At 41.1% G+C, this 23,071-nt stretch overlaps 1 protein-coding gene across 8 annotated transcripts in view; it reads left to right on the top strand.

Annotated features, from left to right (window-relative positions):
- Orc5 (origin recognition complex subunit 5) overlaps positions 1–23,071 on the top strand; it is a 157,002-nt gene that overhangs the window by 15,318 nt on the left and 118,613 nt on the right. For 5 of the 8 annotated variants that reach the window (XM_070089567.1, XM_070089568.1, XM_070089569.1 and 2 more), the window contains exon 2: positions 21,288–21,389. In XM_070089567.1, the coding sequence (XP_069945668.1) occupies positions 21,306–21,389 (84 nt within the window). In that variant the 5' untranslated portion in view covers positions 21,288–21,305. Of the gene's footprint in view, positions 1–1,734; positions 6,155–21,287; positions 21,390–23,071 lie in introns of those variants that run through there. The other 3 variants (XR_011392557.1, XM_070089566.1, XM_070089565.1) reach the window with 3 other exon arrangements.

Raw genomic sequence — 23,071 nt, 5'->3', positions numbered from 1 at the left:
GCACGGCTATTGTGGTGTGGCCACTAAGCGATGGGGTTACCAATTTTTTAAGAATTGGTTGTGCACAGCCAACACTGACCAATGCAACATTAAGGTTCTGTCGACAGTCAGCGAGCTCAAAATCTGCCATCACAGCTGTTATGACACATTTTTTGGCAACTTTGAAGCTTAATTTGCAAAATAAATATCGGTCCTCATCCATTCAGATAATTTCTGAAATCATCACTGAAAATTACATAAGTATACCGAAACACGAGGTTCTAGCTGTTGTTGCTCTATAACAGCAGCAACTAAAAAATGCCTGGTTTTCATTATAATGTTGCACAAGCCAAAAATCTCCTTATTTTAAGACATGTTTTCTCCTTTCAAGGGCAAAATGCCTATCAAGAAAATAGATATCTTGTAGTTTAGAATCTGCTCTTTCTAATGAAGGTTTTTCAGAAAATTGGTTGTGCTGCTTTTTTGGTATTGGTCTTCAAAAAGGGCCTAAAATTCACCGTGAGGTCTGTGAGGGCATGTTTAGGTACCATTAGCACAGGAACTAAAAACGTTTGGAGTCTCACATTTTAGGATCGTGACAATGTCCACTTGAGTAGCTGGCTACAATGTCATACTAAAATAATGTTTTCCTTTATAGATATAGGCAGCTGTATTCAAGATTCAGTTTTATGCGACTCTTTTTTTTTTCCCTACTTTGGCTTCATACTGTAAAAATAAGTAAAACTATGCGAGTTTTAGGATTGTGATTTTTTTAAAGCAGCTCCAAAAGTTGCATAGGCATGTCTACTTGCACAACTTTTACTCTTCAAGATCTACCACAGCAGTAACCTGAATATTGCTGATTGTGTGTTGTGGGTTGGTGAAATTTTCACCTGCCTCCACTCTGAGGGCCATAGCATTACTACTGTTGCATATCATGAACTAAAACTTTCCCAAAGTTAGTATGACATATGTGCCAACCTTCATGTAAAACTTTATCAAATTTGGAGATGGTCAGGTGGGGACGATCTTCAAAATTGGTCCACTTGACATGGAATGACCCAAGTGTGTGATCTCAGGCCAGGCTGTGTTGGTTGAAGTACTCTTGAAACCAATCACAGGTAAGGGCTAGGGCGAATCTCTTAAACAAAAATTTAAATAGACCTTATCAAGGAATGTCAGATTTTTCAGCTCAGGAAATTAAATGGCTTATTAGAACTTCAAATTATTTCAACTTTAACTAGAGTAAATCTAATCTAAAACAGCAATTTAACATGACTTTGAACCACTGTGGATATTGCTTGGCACTTGCAATGATTTAACTTGTATTTTCTAGCTGAATAGAAAAGATGCATGTTGCAGAACAGGTTTTCCTTGGGATAATATTTAGTTCCCTGTCACAGAGCTTCATCACAAAGCAAAACGTTGCAGTAAAATTTTGTTCTGCGGCACATATCATTTCTTCACTATTGTTGGCAGTATGCTGTTTAATCTACCTTTTCATTTGTTGAATGCCGCATGCATCATCAACCAGTAAACTGAGAAACATTTAAAATGCTTTATTTTAAAATCAAAATAAATAGCTTGGGATTGTAATATAGTATAGTATATTTAGTTCTTCAGTTTGTCAATTTAAGACAGTTGCACTTCCTCATAGTACAGTATGATTTTTAGACATGTAATAATACCTGTACTATGCTATACTCTAAAATGTACCCTATCAGGATCATGTATTAATAGTGTTCATCTTTACAGGTTGTTAAGGAAATCATGGATGGCCTTGAAAGGCTCTTGGGCAAATTGCCACCAGTTCTTCCAAGTCTTAAGGAACAAATTGAAGAATATCTTTTAATTCCTGAGAAGCTTCCAATCCATGACCCTGTTCATTCCCGCCGATGGTTTCCCAGGCATCCAGACCCAACTCGTCTCTTTAGCATTTCTTTGTTTCCTTCAAGAACTTGTCTTGAAGTAGAGCGAGACCCTGCCACTGGAGAAATTACTGGACTCCGTGAAATTGCAAATGAGGATGCTGGAGCTACAGCGAAAAATTCCCTCTCCATGAGGCGTGCCCCTGGGCCTCCGGAGGAGGTTGTTAGGGGTTCTTCAACTAACTTTCCTTTCTGGCCAGGAGGGTTTCCAGAGCCATTTCTGCATAAGGAGTCAGTTGAGGGAGAATTTCAACTAGATAAAAGTAATTATCTCCTAAAGCATCCAAGACTCTCTCGAGGAATGACCTTTGAAGAACCAGAGAAAGAACTGGAAGAGGAGAAAGAGGAAGAGAAACCAGCTCAGATGGCACCTGAGTTAGTTGTTAGCATAACAGATATGCTGAAAGTGGATGAAAGTGTACTTAAAATTTTTGATGAAAAGGAAGAAAATGTTAAAAGGAAAGAAATTACTTTGACCTTGGAAGGGTTAAATGAAGAAGATACCTCACTTGTCACCAATTTCAACATTGAACCGCCACCTAAAAAGGATGAATTTGTGTTAAATATAAGTGACAAGTCAAAATCTACAACTGTAGTGGTAAATACAGAGTGGGCAGAAAATGTTGACATAAATTCACCAGTCGATGATTTTAATTTGCAGGTTCCCAACCCTGCTTGCACGTATCCATTTGAGCTTGACATATTTCAAAAGCAAGCAATTTTGCATTTGGAAAAGCATGACTGTGTGTTTGTAGCTGCACACACTTCAGCAGGTAAAACGGTGGTTGCAGAATATGCGATTGCATTAACATTGAAGCATATGACTCGGGCAGTTTATACTTCTCCAATCAAAGCACTTTCAAATCAAAAGTATAGAGATTTTAAAATTAAGTTTGATGATGTGGGTCTTTTGACAGGAGACATTCAAATCAACCCAAAGGCATCATGTTTAATCATGACAACAGAAATTTTACAGTCTATGCTGTACAATGGTAGTGATCTGATAAGAGATTTAGAGTGGGTTATCTTTGATGAAGTTCACTACATTAACAATGCTGAAAGAGGCCATGTATGGGAGGAAGTACTAATAATGTTACCCAGTACAGTAAATATTGTGTTGTTGTCTGCAACAGTACCCAACACAATTGAATTTGCCGATTGGATAGGGAGAATTAAAAGAAGGAAGATATACGTAATTAGTACCAGTAAGCGTCCTGTACCTTTAGAGCACTTTCTGTATACTGGCACTGGTGGTAAGACGAAAGATGAACGTTTCTTGTTAGTTGATGCTGGTGGCAAGTTTATTACAAAAGGATACAATGATGCTGTGGCTGCAAAGAATGATAGAAGCAAGAAAAGTCAGCTAAATCAAGGACCAAAACAAGGTAGGCATCATCTGGGGGAAAAGCAGGAGAAGAATATGTGGATTGGCCTTGTTGATCACTTGAGTAGAAGAGATCTGTTGCCCATTGTTGCTTTTACTTTGTCTAAGAAACGCTGTGACAGTAATGCTACACAGCTGATGAGCCAAGACTTGACAACAAATAGGGAGAAAGGAGAGATACACTCATTTATTAAGAAGTGTGTAGACAGACTTCAGGGAACAGATAAAGAATTACCTCAAGTTATTTACATGAGAAATTTATTATTAAAAGGAATTGGTGTTCATCACAGTGGCATTTTGCCCATCCTGAAAGAAGTTGTAGAAATGCTGTTTGCCAAAGGCCTTGTAAAGCTTTTATTTGCAACAGAAACATTTGCAATGGGAGTAAACATGCCTGCAAGATGTGTAGTGTTTGATTCAATCAGAAAACATGATGGAACAGGCTTCCGTGACCTAGTGCCCAGTGAGTATATCCAAATGGCAGGTCGTGCTGGACGTAGAGGTTTGGATACTACAGGAACTGTCATTATTTTGTGTAAAACAGATGTGCCAGAGTTGTCTGACCTTCATCGGATGATGTTAGGGAAGCCCACGAAGCTGGAGTCGCAGTTCAAGTTGACGTATTCAATGATCTTGAACATTTTGCGTGTTGAGAGAATTAGTGTAGAAGATATGATGAAAAGATCATTTTCTGAAGTCTTGAAAATGGTAAATCAGAGTAAATATGAAGAGGAACTGAAGCTTGCTGAAGAAAAACTAAGCAAGGAACCTGAATTTTCTTGCATGATGTGCAAAGATGTGGACGAATATTATGTTACTGCCAAGGAATATGTAGAGCAACGTAAACACGTTTTTAAATTTATTCTTGGATTTCCTAGTGTCATGAAGGTAATGAATCCAGGAAGAATTCTCATCATTTGCCATGACCAGTATCAGTATTACTTGGCCTGCTTGCTGAAAATTGATACTAAAGATAAAAATAAATTAACTGTATTTATTCTTAAGAATAAAGAATTGGCTTCCCTGTCAAAAGAAGAACTTAAATTAAAGGAAGCCTTGGCAGCTTACCTGGAGGATTTTGAGGTTCTGGAAGACACTTCAGAACACACATTTTTGGAAATCACTCCTGAGAGTTTAGCAGCAATCACAAATAAGGTTATCAAGGTAAATGGAGAGAAAGTTATTGAAAACATAAAGAAACGACAAATCCCCAGATTTAGAGATGACCCACCTTCGGAATCTGTTATGGTTGTATTGAATGAGATGCAACGCATGAATGAGTCTGGCGGAGAGAAACTCTCTTACCTCAACTTAATACATGATCTTGGAGTCAAGGAGCTAACAGCAGTATCTCAAATTCATATCCTAGGAATACTGAAGGCAAAAGTTTTGGAACGATCGTGTCTCGAGTGCACACAATTCAGAGAGCATTTCAATCATACTTTTGTTAAGCTAAATCTTCGAGAACAAGTTGGCCGTTTGAAATTCCTTATGTCAGAAGAGGCTTTACAACTACACCCTGAGTACCAAATGAGAATTAAGGTTCTTAAAAATCTTGGTTATATTGAAGATAACAATACTGTAACACTGAAAGGTCGCATAGCATGTGAAATGGGAAACCATGAGCTAATGGTAACAGAGCTAGTACTGGAAAATGTGTTTGCAGAAAGTCCTGTAGAGATCATAGCTGCATTGTTATCTAGCATGGTGTTCCAGCAGAAAAATTGCAGTGATCCAAATTTGACATCTGAGCTCAAAAAAGGAATAAAAAAATTTAAGAGCGTGGCTCAACGTATTGGAGAAGTCCAGAAGGATTGTGGTCTTCCAGAGCCAGTTGGTGACTACATTGATCAGTTCAATTTTGGCCTAACTGAGGTGGTGTATGAGTGGGCCCATGGAATGCCATTTAACAAAATAATGGAGTTGACTGATGTTCAAGAAGGAATCACTGTTAAGTGCATTCAGCGATTAGATGAAACCCTCAAGGATGTGAAAAAAGCTGCTCACATCATTGGTGATCCAAATCTCCGGGAGAAAATGGAGGCTGCATCTACAGCCATAAAAAGGGATATTGTCTTTACTCCTAGCTTGTATACTCAGTAGGGTGAAAGTGATCATAACAGAATTGATGAACCTGCCATAAAAGCTTGTTTACTTGGCATTTCAGTTAATATTTTATTGGCATTTATACAATACCAGTATTTTCCTATACCAGTGATATTAACTAATAAGGTAATCTGTATTTCTACATTATATTTGATTTCCTGCATTCCTGGTTCCTGAACAATACTACTTAGATTTCTAACACTTTTAACTCAGGCCCTCAAAGACTACCGATTCATTTATTTTAATAATAGTGTATATTGTTTTGGTTGACAAGAAGCAGTTTCCATCTCAAATGCAAGAAAGTGTTACATGAAAATATACAGGTAGTCTCACTGGATTTAAATTAATTATTAAAAAATCAATATGGGACAATTACAATGTTGGTATGTGGAATCTAGGAAAAATGGAAAAAAGTGAGATGTTCCTATGTTTATATTTGAGGAATATCCTAAAATAATTCTGTCTTTAGAAACCAAAAAACATGTTTACTGCTTTAAACTTAATAGTAATGATGGGGACTTGGAAGAAAGCTCTTAATATGTTTTCTTTTACATTCCCAATACACACAAGCTCCCCCTAGACTATATATTTTATTTACTCGTTCATTTTCCACTAAGGCGCAGGTTGAACCAATGAAGAAAAGTTCGCCATCATTCATTATCTAACACATCGAGAAATAATGTCCAACTGTATCGCATCATTCCCACCAGAAATGTCACAGCAAAAAAACCATAGTTCCTACCTTCAGCACTAAGTGGTAATTGGTTTTCCAGAATACCTTTATAGATATTACAATACTCAAACTTCAGCAAGAATTCAAATCCCATAAACCACTTTTCTTCACTCATTCCGATCTAATGTGCTTGCTGGGTGCTAAAACCCATACCTCTCAAAACTTCCTTTAAACCATTTTTGTACATTCCTTGCACAGTCCATCTACCCCAGATTTATAAACTCTCTTAATCCCGTTACACTCTTTCTACATGACTAAACCTTCTCAGCAGCACAAATCTTAATATTTTTCTTTTTTTTTTTTTTTTTGCAGTATACAAGTTATGTAATTTACATATAATGCAGACTACACCTAGAAATCGGACATTTTCATTGCCTCGTTAATTCTTGTTGCTTCAGTACTGAAGTGTCGCACTTACAAAAAGTTGTTGGCACCATTCTCATGCAATTCTTTTTTTTTTTTTTTTTTTTCTCATTCCTTCTCCAAATATTTTTCTGTATTCCCATCTCAAATTGCTTGTTGCATAACCCTGCAAACTCTCTTCCCCTCCCCCCAATCTGTTGCTCCCAATTCTGAATTTCCCCTCAAGCACTTGGCAGCAGCAACTATTGACAGCTCCCACTTTACATATGCTTCATTAACTTGTAAGACTACACTTCCCTAATGCAGTTCTATGTCCAGCCCACCTTTACTGAAAAAATACCCTCTTTCACATGCCTGAACCTCAGCCTTGTATAAAAACTCTTTTAAGTTATTTTCAGCATGTTTTTCAACTGCTGTATATTGTGTATTTTTAATGCCTGGCACATCACTTCTCTATCCACCAGTGCTTGTTTATGTGTTTCAGTGATTAACTTGATCCACTTGCCCTTTCTAAATCCACTTTGTTCCTCTGTAGTTGTAACATACTTGACACACTTCTCCACACAGTGCTTAAAATCTTAAACAAAAGAATTAGGCTTGTTATCTATCATTCCTTGTGTACCTTTACTTCTTTCATGAATATATACCCTAAACAGATGCAGCAACCATTTCAAAACTATCCTCGACTACTTTCAGTACAAGTATTTTAAAAATTTCCATCTCATCCTTCCTCTTAACATTCTGTCACACCTTCATATTTGTCTTTTTTTTTCACTTTTTCTTCCTTGTCTTTATAACATATCTTGTTCTTGCCCTACACTTGAATTTTCCCCCTCATTTCATTTACATTTTGTGATCTTTAATGCCTGTAACTTTTTATCCAGCAGCTCTCCACTTTCTTAACTGACAAATTTATTTGCTGATAATGTAGGTCTTTTTTTCATATGGTGTGTACTGCCTTATCAGTTTTTTTAACACCCTGGCCATCTCCCAACAAGGCAGGGTGACCCAAAGAAACACTTTAACCACCATTTACACTATATCACTATCTTGCCAGAGGCATGCCAATATAACAGTTTTATTAGATGTTCCTCTAAACAGCAAATATCTCAAACCTCTCCCACCCTGGGAGGTACTGCTGTCCTTCCAAATATATGTAAGATGGAAACCTGTAAATTGTTTTACATGATGGTAGGAGTGCTAATCTCTTTTTCTGTCTCATAAACACACAAGATAACAGGTGTACTACTACTACTACTACTTGCTAACTACTACTTACTAACTACTACTTGCTAACTACTACTTGCTAACTACTACTTACTAACTACTACTTACTAACTACTACTTACTAACTACTACTTACTAACTACTACTTACTAACTACTACTTACTAACTACTACTTACTAACTACTTACTAACTACTTACTAACTACTACTACTTACTAACTACTACTACAACAACTTAGGTCACACTACACATGCGTGTCATGTATATGTATACATATTCATCTGAGTTTTCTTCTATTTTGTCTTAATAATGCCAGGAGCAGTGGGCTAAGAACCTCTTGTTTAGTTTACTAAAAAATAAGAAGCTTTACATGCTATTAAATCATAATGAGTGATGACAAAATTTGAGGATCACCCCAGTGAAAGACAAATTGAACGTTTGTGCACTTTCATGTGATCAACTGTACATGTTTAAAAGCATATTGCCTAATAAGCATATTTTTATTCATAAGTTCAATGGTTGAATTTTTGTAGCACTATCTACTTAAGTTTAATTTCTACTTTGCTTTCCTCACAGTCAATAATGCAAATGTTTGTGTAAGATTATTGAACAGTTGAGATAAGTTACACTGGAATGGCCAATTTTTTGAGAAGTTGACCTTTAGTTCTTGCATTATAGTAGATAATACTAGATGTAAGATACTGCACATGCAAGTGTTTTTTTTTTTTTTTTTTTTTAACCCTTTGAGAGTCCAGGCCGTAGTTCTACACCTTGTCCTCTGGGTCCAAGCTGTAGCTCTACACCACGAGCTCGGCTCACTTAGATAAGCTGTGAGTGGTAAATTTGAGCCTAGATATGAGAGAATGCATCTATATGGTAAGTGTGCACCACATAAAACAAATCCTGCAGCACGCAGTGCATAATGAGAAAAAAAAACTGACCGTGTTATTGGATTAAAACAGCGACTTTGCAGTGTATTTTTGTATGTTTTCTACAATAGTATTCACAGTTTCTTGGTCTCATTTGCTAGAATTACAGAAATAGAGATGATTTTGATTGATTTTATTACCGAAAAATAGCTTGAAATTGAGCTCAAAGTAGTGAAAATTTTAAATTTTTGCCAGTGTTCAAGAGTGAACAAATGGCGTCAAGCGTCCAATACACGTCAACTGGTGGGTCTAATATGCGTCCATAAATGTACTGATGTTATTTATACAATTATTACAATATTGCATATTTTTTGGTGTAAAAAATTCTTTGTGAATAAAAAATCAAAATGGAATTCATCTGTAAAGCCTGGAAACGTAACTAATAAACAGAGGAAATGTTATTTTAGCGCCAGGAATGTCTGCATTGTTTATTCTGGACCCTGTTTTGAAATCAGAATATTTTGAACTGTGTGTGCCTCTTCAAGGGGGGCTCCTTGGCATGGTGAAGAGGCTCTTGGTCTGAGGAATTAGACCTGTCGGTCTCCTTCCCCAGACCGAACCTAATTACCCCCCAATCCCCCCTTCCCTATCCCATCCTCCCCATCCTCCCCTTTTTCCTTTCCTCCTCCCCACCCCTCCCTTTTGCCCTTCCTCTTTTTGACCTTTGGGATTTTTCCCACAGGCACGCTAGTTCCTAGGTAGGGGAAAGGGTACCAGGGTCCATCCCATTCCATTGAGGTTCTTGGCATTGGTGTAGTTTGCCGTGGAATCTGGATCGCCTGGGGATGTCCTGATCCCTCTCCGGTATCCCGGAGGGTGGCTTTGGGTGTCTTTCGGGCGACGGGTGTATCTCTGGAAACCACCTTTTGGATTCGGGGGGTGGTGGTCGAAGGAGGTATGCTTTGTGGCGGATATCCGGCCGCCCTCTCTTTTGTCCACCGAGGTAGCTCGGCAGATGTGAGGTTGCTATCCCGGATTGCTGGTTTACTGGCATGAAGGGTAGGGTATGGCACGGGTTCCATGCTGCATCTGCGCTGCTTGCGGTGCTGAGGTCCTCTTGGGGGCGGAGTGAGATTTCTGGCCCTTTCATTTCTCCTAGGAGCTATCCCTCCCCGGTCCCCCCTTTTTTTTATTTATTTTTTTTATTTTTATTTTTTTTTCTTAAAAGCAAAAAGAAAGGAGTAACCTAACCATGGAGTCCCCAATCCATGACCCCGCTACCCCAGGGCCCCTTATTGTTACTGCACCCCGTTCTGACCTCGCCTCATCTTTTGGCCACTCTTCGGACGCTCCTAAGGCCCCTGTACCTCTTGCTGGTGCTGTTTCGTCACCCGCTTCAGGTGCTGGGGTTTCAATTGACTCCTTCGATTTGTCTGACCTCCACTCTCCTTTGACTATGCTTCCGGCCTCTCCTACGGTGCGGCGATTTTTGAATCGCCAGCTCGTCCCATGTCGGACCAACTCTGGTCCCACTTCTAAACGCCAACGACAATCTCCTGATGATGTTACTTCATTACCTTCCCATTCTACTCGGAAAAGACTGACACGTCATGCACTCCCTCTCCACACTCAGTTTTGGACCACACAATAGACTAAATTCTTTACTTTAAGACCAACTTCTTCGACTGCCTGTCTTTCCGACCATAGTATTGGCAGAGCGCTCCTACACCATGTTGGTAGAGATATTTCCTTTCATGCTCTTAAGAGTGGTACGCTCATTATCACAGTCCAGAATGCTACCCAAGCTCATGATCTTTCTCTTCTTTCACATATTGATACTATTCCTATCACTATCGAAAAACATCATTCCCTCAATACTTGTAGTGGTACTGTTATTCTGCCAAATACCATAGTCCAACAGAATTTCCAGACATGTGGCAATGACATTCTCGAACAGCTGGAACTCCAAGATCTCCCAATTCTCAAGGTAGACACTTATGTTCTTCCTGCCCGTGGGCGGAGACAATACCCTTGCAATGTGACTCGTTTAACTTTTGACAGCCGTGAACTCCCATCCTCTGTTTATGTAGCAGGACATTGGTTACAAGTTTGAAAGGTGATCCCTACACCGCAACAGTGTAGAAATTGCTGGTGATTTGGCCACCCAGTAAAATATTGCAGATCTATAGCCGAATGCCCAGTCGGTGGTGCCGATGACCATTCTAATACGTCTTGCAGTCGACCTCCCTCTTGCCTTAATTGTCATGAGGCTCACCCTTCATACTCTCGCCGTTGCCAGGTCTACTTAAATGAGCGGGAAATTCATTGCCTCAAAGAGGCAGAAGGGCTCCCTTATGCTATGGCAGTTTCTCATCTCCGCCTCCAAGGGAGACTACCCCGTGTTTCTTATTCTCGTGTTTCAAAACGTCCCCCCCACTTTTGGGGTCCCATCTTCTGCAGCCTCTTCTGTGGTTGCCAGTCCTATAGTCACTCCTGTATCTAATTCTTTTCCTGTCCTGGGCTCAGACGTCCCTACTTCAACACCTCAGTCTGTTCTCACTTCTTCGTGTTCTCCCTCACAAACCCTGGTATCGACAAGACCTCATACGACAACTCCCGATTGTCCCTCTACTTCTCAGAAGCCCAAATAATCTCCTTTAACCCCTCCTTCCCTTCATCCACCTCCACATTTTACCTTCCCGGTCTCTGTACCTAGGTCTTGCCCTTTCACTTGCTCTGTTACAAGTGTAGAGATTCATCCTCCTCCTCGTACTGCGCCTTCCTCCCCTGTCCCCTCCCAAGTTTCTTCCTCTCCTGCCACCTCCCAGGTTTCTGCCTCTTCTGTCCCCTCCCACACTTCTCCAGTTCCCTCCACCCTTTCGCCTCCCCCCCCCTACCTTGGTACAGTCCATTACAGTTCCGATCTTTACTCGAACTCCTCCTTGCATCTCCAATATTGTCTCCCATGTGACGTCTCTGAACTCTGAAACATTTGAGGCAATCTCTGAATATATTAGAGACTAAACCATCAATGGACACTGATCCAGCCTCTGTTCCTTCTCTTTCCTTTTCTCCATCTGCGCAACTCCCTTCTTCACAGCGCACCGTTCCTTCGCTGCTTGAACGTTTTCCGCTGTCACTGCATGTGGACTTCTCTAACCCCTCTAGTTCGTAAGTACCCTTACCTGCGGATTTCTAGTATCTTTATCGTTGCCAATCGTGGCCTATTTACAGTGGAATATACGCAGCCTCAGGGGGTAATCAGGGTGAGCTTCAGATGTTGCTCTCCCAATTTTTCCCTGTTGGTGTTTGCTTACAAGAATCAAAATTACACTCTGCTGTTATCAATCCCATCTCAGGCTATAATTTATTGTATTCTTTGGATCCTTTTCCTGATGGGACCTTTAACGAAAGTGCCCTTTTTCTACACACTGATATTCCGTACCATCAGCTATTTGTTCGTACTTTGCTGCATTACACAGCAGCCTGTATCCACCTGAATAGGTGGTATACACTCTGTTCTTTGTATCTCTCTCCTTCTCGAGCATTATCTATTCTGGATATTGCCTTTCTTGTTTCGTCATTACCGCCACCACTTCTGTTATTTGGCGATTTTAATGCCCATCATTTCCTCTGGGGGGGTCTCACTGTGATTCCCGTGGCATTCAGCTAGAGGCTTTTCTTGCTTCCCACCCCCTCCATGTTTTAAATACAGGAACTCGCACCCATTTTGATCCTCGTACTCATACTCTCTCTTGCATCGCTCTCTCAGTCTGCTCTTCCTCCGCCGCAGTAGACTTCACCTGGTCTGTTCTCCCGGATTTACATGACAGCGATCATTTTCCAATCATTCTTACTTCCCCTTCATATTCACCACCTCTTCGTAACCCACGCTGGCAATTTGATTGGGCAAATTGGGACCTTTACTCACAACTAACTGTTCTTAGTGAGGTTCCTTCTTCGTCCTCCATTGATGAGCTTTTACACCTCTTCTCGTCCTCAGTTTTAACCGCAGCTTCTCATTCTACACCCCACACCTCGGGCAGGCATTTTCAGAAATGCATACCTTGGTGGTCTCCTGCTTGTGCTCGTGCAGTACGTTTGAAATGCACTGTGTGGGGCAGGTACCGGTATAATAGAACCACTGAGAGACTTCTTGATTTTAAGCAGAAGCGTGCGATCGCTCGCCGTGTCATCCGTGACGCTAAACGCACTTGCTGGCGAGATTATGTCTCCACCATCACCTCTGCTTCCTCTATGAGTGCAGTCTGGAGAAAAGTACGGAAACTGAGTGGTAAATATTCTCCTGACCCGGCTCCTGTTCTGCAGGTTGCCAGTGTTGATATACCAAACCCTCTAGATGTTGCCATTAAAATTGGCAATCATCTGGTCCGTATTTCTCTGGGGCTCCATCTCTGCCCCTCGTTTCTTTCCTCAAAGTCTGCCAGAGAGTTAGCACCCTTGGACTTTCCTTCTCTCAGAGAAGAACAGTATAATGTGCCTTTTACACTTCAGGAACTGGAGGCAACACTCTCAGCTTGCCGATCATCGACAGCTGGGCCCGATGACATTCATATTCGTATGTTACAACATTTACATCAGTCAGCCCTTGCAGTCCTCTTACGCCTTTTCAATCCTATTTGGTCACAAGGAGTTCTTCCACAGCTGTGGAAATCTGCCATTGTTCTCCCTTTCCGCAAACCGGGTACTACAGGACATGGCACCTCTCACTATCGTCCCGTTGCTCTTACCAGTGCAGTTTGCAAAGTGATGGAACGTCTGGTAAATAGACGTTCAATGTGGTATTTAGAGACACACAACAGTCTCTCCACTCGTCAATATGGCTTTTGTAAGGGCCGTTCTACCATAGACCCCTTACTACGTTTGGATACGTATGTTCGTACTGCCTTTGCGAATAACCACTCAGTTATTGCCATATTTTTTGACCTTGAGAAGGCATATGACACAACTTGGAGGTATAATATTTTGGTCCAAGCCCACTCCTTAGGCCTCCGAGGCAATCTACCATCTTTCCTTAAGAACTTTTTAACTGACAGACATTTCCGTGCTCAAGTCAATAATGTGCTCTCCCCGGACTTTGTCCAAGCTGAAGGTGTCCCTCAGGGAAGTGTTCTGAGCACAACACTTTTTCTCCTTGCTATAAATGATTTGGCCTCTGTTCTTCCATCCAATATTTGGTCATCACTCTATGTAGATGACTTCGCTATTGCTTGTGCAGGCACTGACTGTCATCTCATTACAGTTTCTCTCCAGCATGCGGCCGACCGTGTTTCCAATTGGGCCACCACGCATGGGTTTAACTTTTCCAGTACCAAAACTCAACAAATTACTTTCACTAGACACTCTGTCATCTCCGATCATCCTTTGTACCTCTATGGCTCCCGTATCCCTGAACGTGATAGTCAGGTATCTTCGACCGTAGGTTATCCTGGAAACCCCACATTACCTCTCTAAAGGCAACTTGTCACAGCCGGCTGAACCTTCTTAAATCCCTTGCTTATCTTTCATGGGGAGCTGATCATCGAGCTCTCCTTCGCCTACATTCAGCCCTCATTTTATCGAAACTATTATGGTGACCAGATCTATTCAGTGGCCTCTCCTGCTACTCTCTCTAGCCTTAACCCCATCCATCACCAAGAATTATGTTTTTGCCTTGGTGCTTTTCGCTTTTCCCCTTGAGAGCCTCTATGCAGAAGCGAATGTTCCATCCTTGTCTGATCGCCGTGATGCCCATTGCCTTTGCTACTATGTGCGCTCTCATGATCTCCGCAATTCTTCCATTTATAGAACGGTCACTGATATTAGTAGACATTCTTTATTTGTTTGCCGCCCCTGTCTGCTCCGTCCCTTCTCTCTTTGCCTACATTTGCTCTTGTCTTCCCTTCAGTTACCGCCTTTATATATTCATGTAGCATCTCACTGTTCCCTACCCCTTCTGGGAAGTTCCCGCTGTTCGGGTCTGTTCTTTCTCACTCCCTTGCTCGAAAACCCAACTGCCTACGGTGGCTTCCCGCTCTCTTTTTCTTGACCACTTTCACTCTCATTCTTGTGCCATCGCCGTGTACACAGATGGCTCTAAATCTTCTGACGGCGTCGGATTCGCAGCAGTGTTTCCAGACAGCATCGTGCGAGGGCATTTACTATCTTTGGCTAGCATTTTTACTGCTGAATGGTATGCCATTCTTGCAGCACTTATTCATATCACATTTATGCCTGTGTCATCATTTGTGGTTGTCTCACACTCCCTCAGTGCTCTACAGGCTATACGGAAATTTGTTACACCTCACCCCCTAGTTCTGCGTATCCAACTTTGGCTACGCCGTATCTCTGCCAAGCATAAAGATATTGTTTTTTTGTAAAGTAAAAGGACACAAGTGCAACTAATGTGACATTTTATTGTGGCAACGTTTCACTCTCCAGGAGCTTGATAAAGCTCCTGGAGAGTGAAATGTTGCCACAATAAAATGTCACATTGGTTGCACTTGTGTCCTTTTACTTTACATATTGTCGGTAATTCTACCAACTTTATTACATGTTGTTTTTTGTTGGGTCCCTGGTCATGTTGACGTACAGGGCAATGAACAGGCAGACACTGCTGCGTGGTCAGCAGTACATGACCTACCAATTTCATATAGAGGTGTTCCATTTCCAGACTATTTTGCTGTAATAGCTACCCACCCTCGCACCCGTTGGCAACAACGTTGGTCTGCTCTGCTCAATAACAAACTTTGTTCTATTAAACCGAGTATAGGTTACTGGCCATTTTCTTGTCACCAGTGTCGAGGTTGGGAGACTACTCCCGCCTTCGCATTGGCCATACTCGTCTTACTCATGGATATCTCGTGGAGAGGTGCCCTGCTCCTCTCTGTGAGAATTGTCAGGTTCCATTATTGGTCAGCCACATTCTGTTAGACTGCCCACTTTATCAACGAGCACGCAGAATTTACTTTTGAAGTCGTCTTCGCTCTGCTGCTCTCTCTTTGCCTTCCCTTACCGCTGATGGACCCACCTTTCATCCAGACTTTTTCATTGACTTTTTGACAACAACTGACTTACTCCACAAATTCTGATGATACCTTCAGCCCTTTCTACCTCAATCTCTTGCTACCCTCTACCCCCGCACTATCCCCTGCCCCGCTGTTTTCTGTAACCTACTCATCATCCCTCCCCCCTTCTGCCGCCCGATACCCTCGCTTCCTTCCCTACCCTTGTGGCTTAGCACTTCTTTTTGATTATTATAATGAACTGTGTGAGAAATTGGCCAAATTACCAATTTCTGATCACTTTATTGGGTAGTTGAAATAGTTAATTGGGCAGTTTCTTGTGCTCGGTCAATAAAATAGAAATAATGCTAGCAAAATAGCTAAGAAATTGATCGACTGGAATAATGTAATTGACCTAGAGTAGGAGTCAAAGTGGGTAAAATTGCCGATTCGTAAATATCGCTGACTCGGTGTAATTTGTGATGGTGTAATTTTGTCACTTTTCCATCAAATTTTGCACTTTTTGTTTTATTACCTTCAGAAAAAGATTCTCTACCATTTCATAAGAGAAAATAGCAAAAATTTTTTGAAAAATTCTTGGATCCTGTGGACAAGGCATAGAACTACAGTTTGGACCTTCAAGGAGTTAACAACGACCATCTCCCACCAAGGCAGGGTGGCCCTAAGAAGATCTCACATTCACCAACATTCATTCAAATGCTGTCTTTCCAGAGGTGTGTAGATATAATCAGACTACCCCTTCTGATTGTAAACATCCCCACCTTTCAGAGTGTAAGCACTGCTCTTTCAACCTCCAGGACTCCAGTCTGGGTATCCAGTTTCACTGATTCCCTTCATAAAGGTTTTCCTGCTCACACTCCAACAGCACATCCATCAAAAACCACTTGTTTCCATTCCCTCCTATGTAAGATACTCGTATAAGCCTGTTGGATGCTCTAACCCCTGACACTTGAAACCTTTCAACCATTCCTGGGATGCCCCTTGCCTCTCCTATCTTCCACCACCAGATTTATGCTCCCTTTATCACCCTATTCCTTTCCATCCTCTCTATATGCCTAATTCACCTCAACCCCAGCTCTGAATCATACCTGTGGTCACCATGCATTACCTTTTAATTTGTGCACTCTGAATTCTCTGCATAATATTCACATCACACATTGCCCTCAAACATGACATCTCAGCTGCCTCTAGCCTCCTTTTTGCTGCAACATTAAAAGCTCATGCCTCATATCCATATGAGTGTTATTCCACACTCTCTCCACCCAATCTGATACTCAATATATCATTGCTTAGACTGTTTCATTCATCACCTTCCTCTTTTCTATGATCATTTTTAATTTCCTGCTTTTTCATACCTCTCAGATTTTTCCAACAACTTTTGCTAATGGTTGCCATTGGCAAAGAGCAGCTGTGACAACTCCCATTGTATCAAACCCACCATCTTTTAATCCCACACTTCTCCCCGACACCAGTAATTATTTTTAAAACCCCTTCAATAAATATGTTAAACAACCATGGTGATATCAGCATCCCTTGCTAAGGCTTACTTTCATTGGGAAATAGTCCTCCTCCCTCCTACATACTCTAACTTGAGCCTCACTATCTGCATAAAAACTCTACTGCTACTAATAACCTACTTCCTGTTACATACATTTGCAACCTCTGTTACATTGCTTCCCTATCATATTTTGTTTCTGAATCCATAAATGCAGTACTGTTCACTTTAATACTTCAATGTAAACACTTGTCCAACACATTCCCTAGCCTTTCTAAACCCTCCCTCGTCTTCTGCAACACACTCACATGCACACATTGTGTAATTGGCTTTATTATATTTTTGCACAGGATTAGTACTTTAAATAAAATTCAGGTATTTATATTTCTGAAAATGTTACAACTTGGAAAGATTGACTTCCCTGTTTGTGGGAGACCACACCAACATCATTTCAGACACAGCTTTCTAATGCCCCGACTTACTGTGTCCTCTTCGATGATTCTTCTTTTGCAACAAACACACTTTGCTTTTTTAACTGACTGGTTGGTTTCCTTCATAATCTGTAACCATTACCATCCTTTCAGCTGTTATGGGTAGTTGAAGAGAAGAAAGGTATGGTATGGAGATAAATGGTGCTCAGTAAGAGGCAGCATTTTTATTTGGCCTGGATGATGTCAGTGTGGTCAAGGCACAGCAATTTTCACACAACTATGTAACTTTCATGTACTTATTTTCAATACAGTATATAATTTTCTTCAAGATTTGTTTTAGTTTCCTCTAGTTGTTCAAACTTGGTTAGAATATAGGAAGAGTATCTTAAGTCATAGAGTTTATAATACATAAATAATTATTCCTAGAGATGTAGTATATAAACCATACCAAGGGCAGGGATAGAACCGGCAATCAGAGAATCTCAAAACTCCAAACCGTTGTTAGCCACTGGACCAGCTAGCCACAATAAGAGTCATGTTGACGGCTTTGAGGGGACTTGAGCTAGAGTTCGTCACGGCCATGCTAGCTGGAGATTCGTCTAAAAACTTGCATTTGTGGTCACAGTGGTGCCTATGCTAACCTTCCTATGGTGTAGAAATATACCTAGTTGGACGAATCTTATTGTGGCTAGCTGGTCCAGTGGCTAACGCGACGGTCTGGAGTTTTGAGACTCTGATCACGGGTTCTATCCCCGCCCGTGGTATGGTTTGTTTGCAATCATGTCATTACGATTTCATGAGCCATGTAGTATATAAAAATGGCTTGAAATTCCAGAACTCTGAGAATTAAAGTTTCTCTGCAGCTGCAGCACTAACCCTTATGGGCTTAGCACTTCGTGAATATTATAATAATAATAATGTAATAATAATGATAGTCTCTGTTTTACACTTTTATAAGAGAATAGTTCCTCCCTAGATGGATGATGTCTACCAATCTTGTTTTAGACAAGACTGGTTAGTAATGGTTGTCTATCAGCTTACTATGTACCTAAAAGTATTTTAAAAATAAAAATGTCTTAACATTGAGTGATACATTTATGTTTAGCGTTTTCTTGTGAATATATCAATATATATCTGACAGTTTCACTTGTAGCTTGAAAATAAACTGGTGTGTATTGCATTTAAAAAAAGGGGGAGGGGGGTGGAGGGTTGCCAGTGGTGTGCAATGTTCTGCAATGTCTCGTTTATCTGCCATGCACTCAGAGATTGAGAACATTGTACAGTGACACTGTGATAGTCAACATAACATGATTTAACCTCTCACAGCAGACTTCATAAAGCTGGTTTAAGTCAATGAGTAATTATTTAGATATTTTTGTGTCCAAATTTGGTAAAGAAATCTGAAAATTAAAATTCATTCATCATCTTATTGTCGTCTATTTCACTTTTGAAAGCTAGTTATTACAATTCATAATTGAGTGGTTTCATTGTTAAGTATTTTAGGCTACTCATGTAATTCTTTAATTCTTGATTTCTGTTGTATAATACAGTCAAACCTCGGTTTTTGTATGCCCTAGTTTTTGTACGATTTGGTTTTTGACGGCTTTTTTCGTTGAAATTTTGTCCCAGTTTCCATACGTCTGCTTGGTTTTCGTACAGTTGAAAATGGTCTGTACCAAACTTGTCCGCCTGCTCACATGACTCAGTCACTCATTTCCCGGAATCAAGCGCCCACACAAAGCATCCCATGCATTCGTGACTTAGTCTGCCTTTGTTTCTCGTTGAGTGAACATCACCCCACGAGTTCATCTGAAAAATTTTGTAATAATCCATTGTTTTTCGGGCTTGTTTATTGAGTGTGACCGCTAAATAAGCCACCATGGGGCCAAAGAAAGTTCCGAGTGCCAGCCCTTTGATAAAGAAGGTGAGAAACACGATAGAATTGAAGAAAGAACTCATAGTAAAGTATGAGAGTGCTGTTGTTGGTGAATTTAAGGCCAGCAGAGGCTGGTTCAACAAATTCAAGAAGCAAGCTGGCATACACAGTGTGGTAAGGCATGGTGAGGCTGCAAGTTCGAACAAACATGAGGCCGAAGAATTCGTTGATGAATTCAAGGAATACGTAGAGGCTGAAGGATTCCTCCCCCAACATCTCTTGAATTGTGATGAAACAAGCCTCATTTGGAAGAAAATGCCAAAGAGGACCTACATCACGCAGGAGGAAAAGGCACTGCTACACACAAGCCTATGAAGGATAGGCTAACTCTTTTGTTCTGTGGTAATGCTAGTGGGGATTTCAAAGAGAAGCCTTTACTGGTATATCACACTGCAAATCCCCGAGTGTTCACGAAAAACAATGTCATCAAGAGTAAATTGTGTGTGATGTGGAAGCATGGGTCACGAGGCAAATTTTCATTGAGTAGGTCAATGAAGTGTTTGGCCTAAGTGTGAAGAAATACCTCTTGGAAAATCAGTTGCCACTCAAGTGCCTCCTGGTAATGGACAGTGCTCCTGCTTATCCTCCAGGCTTGGAAGATCAATTGTTAGAAGAGTTCTTGCCCCCTAATACCACTCCTCTCATCCAACCTATGAACCCACAGGTCATTTCAAACTTCAAAAATCTCTACACCAAAGCACTGTTTCAGAGGTGCTTTGAAGTGACCTTGGACACTGAATTGACCCTAAGAGAGTTCTGGAGGAATCACTTCAATATCGTCAATTACATAAGCCTTATAAATAAGGCTTGGCAGGGAGTGACTTCCAGGATGATGAACTCTGCTTGGAGAAAACTGTGGCCAGAATGTGTCCTCAAGAGGATTTTGAAGGGTTTGAAGCTGACCCTGACAACCCTGTGCCTGTTGTGGAATCTATTGTGTCTTTGGGGAAGTCCATGGGGTTGGATGTGAGTGGCCAGGATGTGGAAGAGTTGGTGGATGACCACAGGGAAGAGCTAACCACTGAAGAGCTGCAAGACCTTCAGCTGGAACAGCAACAGACCACAGCTGAGGAAATTGATTCAGAGGAGGAGGAAGAGTGATTAAGGACATGTGTGCAAAGTGGAATGAGTTGCAAAGTTTTGTGGAGAAATATCACCCTAACAAATCTGATGCAAGCTGTGTCTGCAACATGTTCAATGCCTTGTCCCATTTTAGGCAAATCTTAAAGTGGCGCCAGAAACAGACCTCTGGACAAATTTTTTGTGCACAAAAAAGCTGGTCCAGGTGCCAGCAAAAGGCAAAGAAGGGAAGTAACCCCAGATAGGGCCTTGATACCTGAATTCATTATGGATGGGGATTTCCCTTCCAAACAATAACTTCTCCTCCTCCCTCTCCCCTCCTTGCTGTCTTCCATACACCAACTGGAGTCTTCAATAAAGGTTAAATGTTCATTTATCCGTTTCATTAGTCATTTATATTTATTTCTCATTGTTTTCTGTATGTAAAACTATGTTATTCTCCATAAAATGTCTTTTTTGTTAATATTTTTGGGTGTCTGGAATGGATTAATTGGATTTACATTATTTCTTATGGGAAATACGTATTGCTGTATTGTTCATACGATTCAGTTTTCGTCAGACTTTTTCAAACGAATTAATCACGGAAACCGAGGTTCCACTGTAGTTCACCTTACTTTTCACTCGAGACAAGCTTAGCCTCCCATCTCTGACCAAACTGTTGGAATTTTAGACTTATTTCCTGCATTTAATGCAAAGAAAATAACTTCTTTTTTGACATTTTGCTTACAGTGGCAACAGTAATTATAGATGGACAAGATAGTGAGTGACTTGGTGGAGAACATACCTTGCCGAAAAGCACAGATTCACCTTTTGGCTAGTCTTCTTGGGGAGGTAAGTGTCATGTGTTCTACCATGCTACAAAATATAACACTAAATATTGCATAGTACCATATTATCCAGTTTTACATTAACTGAACAGCTAAAGAAAAAAGATTCTGCCTATCAGTTTTCCTTACAGCACTATGGTGTACACTCTTTTACAAATACTATAACAAATATTTTCTAGTGCTAATGAAGGAGCTTTACCTGGAGTTTACCGGGAGAAGGTTTTGGGGGTCAATGCCCCCGCAGCCCGGTCTGAGACCAGGCCTCATGGTGGATCAGGGTCTGATCAACCAGGCTGTTACTGCTGGCCGCACACAGGCTGACGTATGAACCACAGCCCGGTTGGTCAGGTACTGACTTTGGGTGCCTGTCCAATGCCTTCTTGAAGACAGCCAGGGGTCTATTGGTAATCCCCTTATGTATGCGGGGAGGGAGTTGAACAGTCTTGGGCCCCCGGACACTTATTGTGTTATCTCTCAGTGTACTCGTGGCACCCCTGCTTTTCATCAGGGAAATGTTGCATCTCCTGCCAAGTCTTTTGCTTTCATATGGAGTGATTTTCGTGTGCAGGTTTGGTACCAGTCCCTCCAGGACCTTCCAAGTGTATATTATCAGGTATCTCTTTCGCCTGCGTTCGAGGGAATACGAATCAAGGACCTTCAACCATTCCCAGTAGTTTAGGTGCCTTATCGCACTTATGTGTGCCATGAAAGTTCTTTGTACACTCCAGGTCTGCAATGTCGCCAGCCTTGAAGGGGGCCGTTAGTGTACAGCAGTATTCCAACCTAGAGAGCACAAGCGATTTGAAGAGAATCATCATGGACTTGGCGTCCCTAGTTTTGAAGGTTCTCATTATCCATCCTATCATTTTCCTAGTGGATGAAGTAGATACATTGTTGTGGTCTTTGAAGGCGAGATCCTCTGACATTATCACTCCCGGGTCCTTCACGTTACTTTTCCGCTCTATCGTATGGTTCGAATTTGTGGTATACCCTGACACATTTTTAATTTCTTCAAGTTTTCCATACCTGAGTAGTTGAAATTTCTCCTCGTTGAACTTCATATTGTTTTGAGTGGCCCATTCGAAAATTTGGTTGATGTCCGCTTGGAGTCTTGCAGTGTCTTTGACGGAGGTCACTGCCATGGTGATTCAGAATTATTTCTTTAAATTTCCTTTAATTTTTTAATCCCTCAGACGTTTTCTACTAACACATGGTAACCCCCACCCCCACCCCACCCATAAAAAAAAATACAGCGTCTCCTCACTTAACGACGGAGTTCTGTTCCTAAGACCAAGGCATTAAACGATTTTGTTGCTAAGTGAGGAGCATAGCATAATGGTAGTGAGTTTGTGTCGTCCATCTTTGATATTGTTTTAATGTCACCTTTGCACTACTTATAACATTTCTGGTATATTTATAAAGGTTTATACAGTGGACCCCCACCATACGATGGCATCATGTTACGTTAAATCCGCCATACGATACATTTTAAAGCAAAAATTTTGCCTCGCCTCATGCTAAAAAACTCGCCTTACGTGATTCGTCCAGGATGTGTCCCACATGTGGCCTCAGCGCCCGTGTTTACAAGCCAGCCAGTGCGGTCTCATCTACGCATACATTCGGTACATTTCACATTATCCCAGTGTTTTTAGTGCTTGTAACTGCAAAATAAGTCACCATAGACCC

The sequence above is a fragment of the Cherax quadricarinatus genome, chromosome 29 (assembly GCF_038502225.1).
Source record: "Cherax quadricarinatus isolate ZL_2023a chromosome 29, ASM3850222v1, whole genome shotgun sequence".
Lineage (NCBI taxonomy): Eukaryota > Metazoa > Arthropoda > Malacostraca > Decapoda > Parastacidae > Cherax > Cherax quadricarinatus.
Note: the sequence above shows the minus strand (reverse complement) of the source record. Positions and strands in the feature narration are given on the sequence as shown.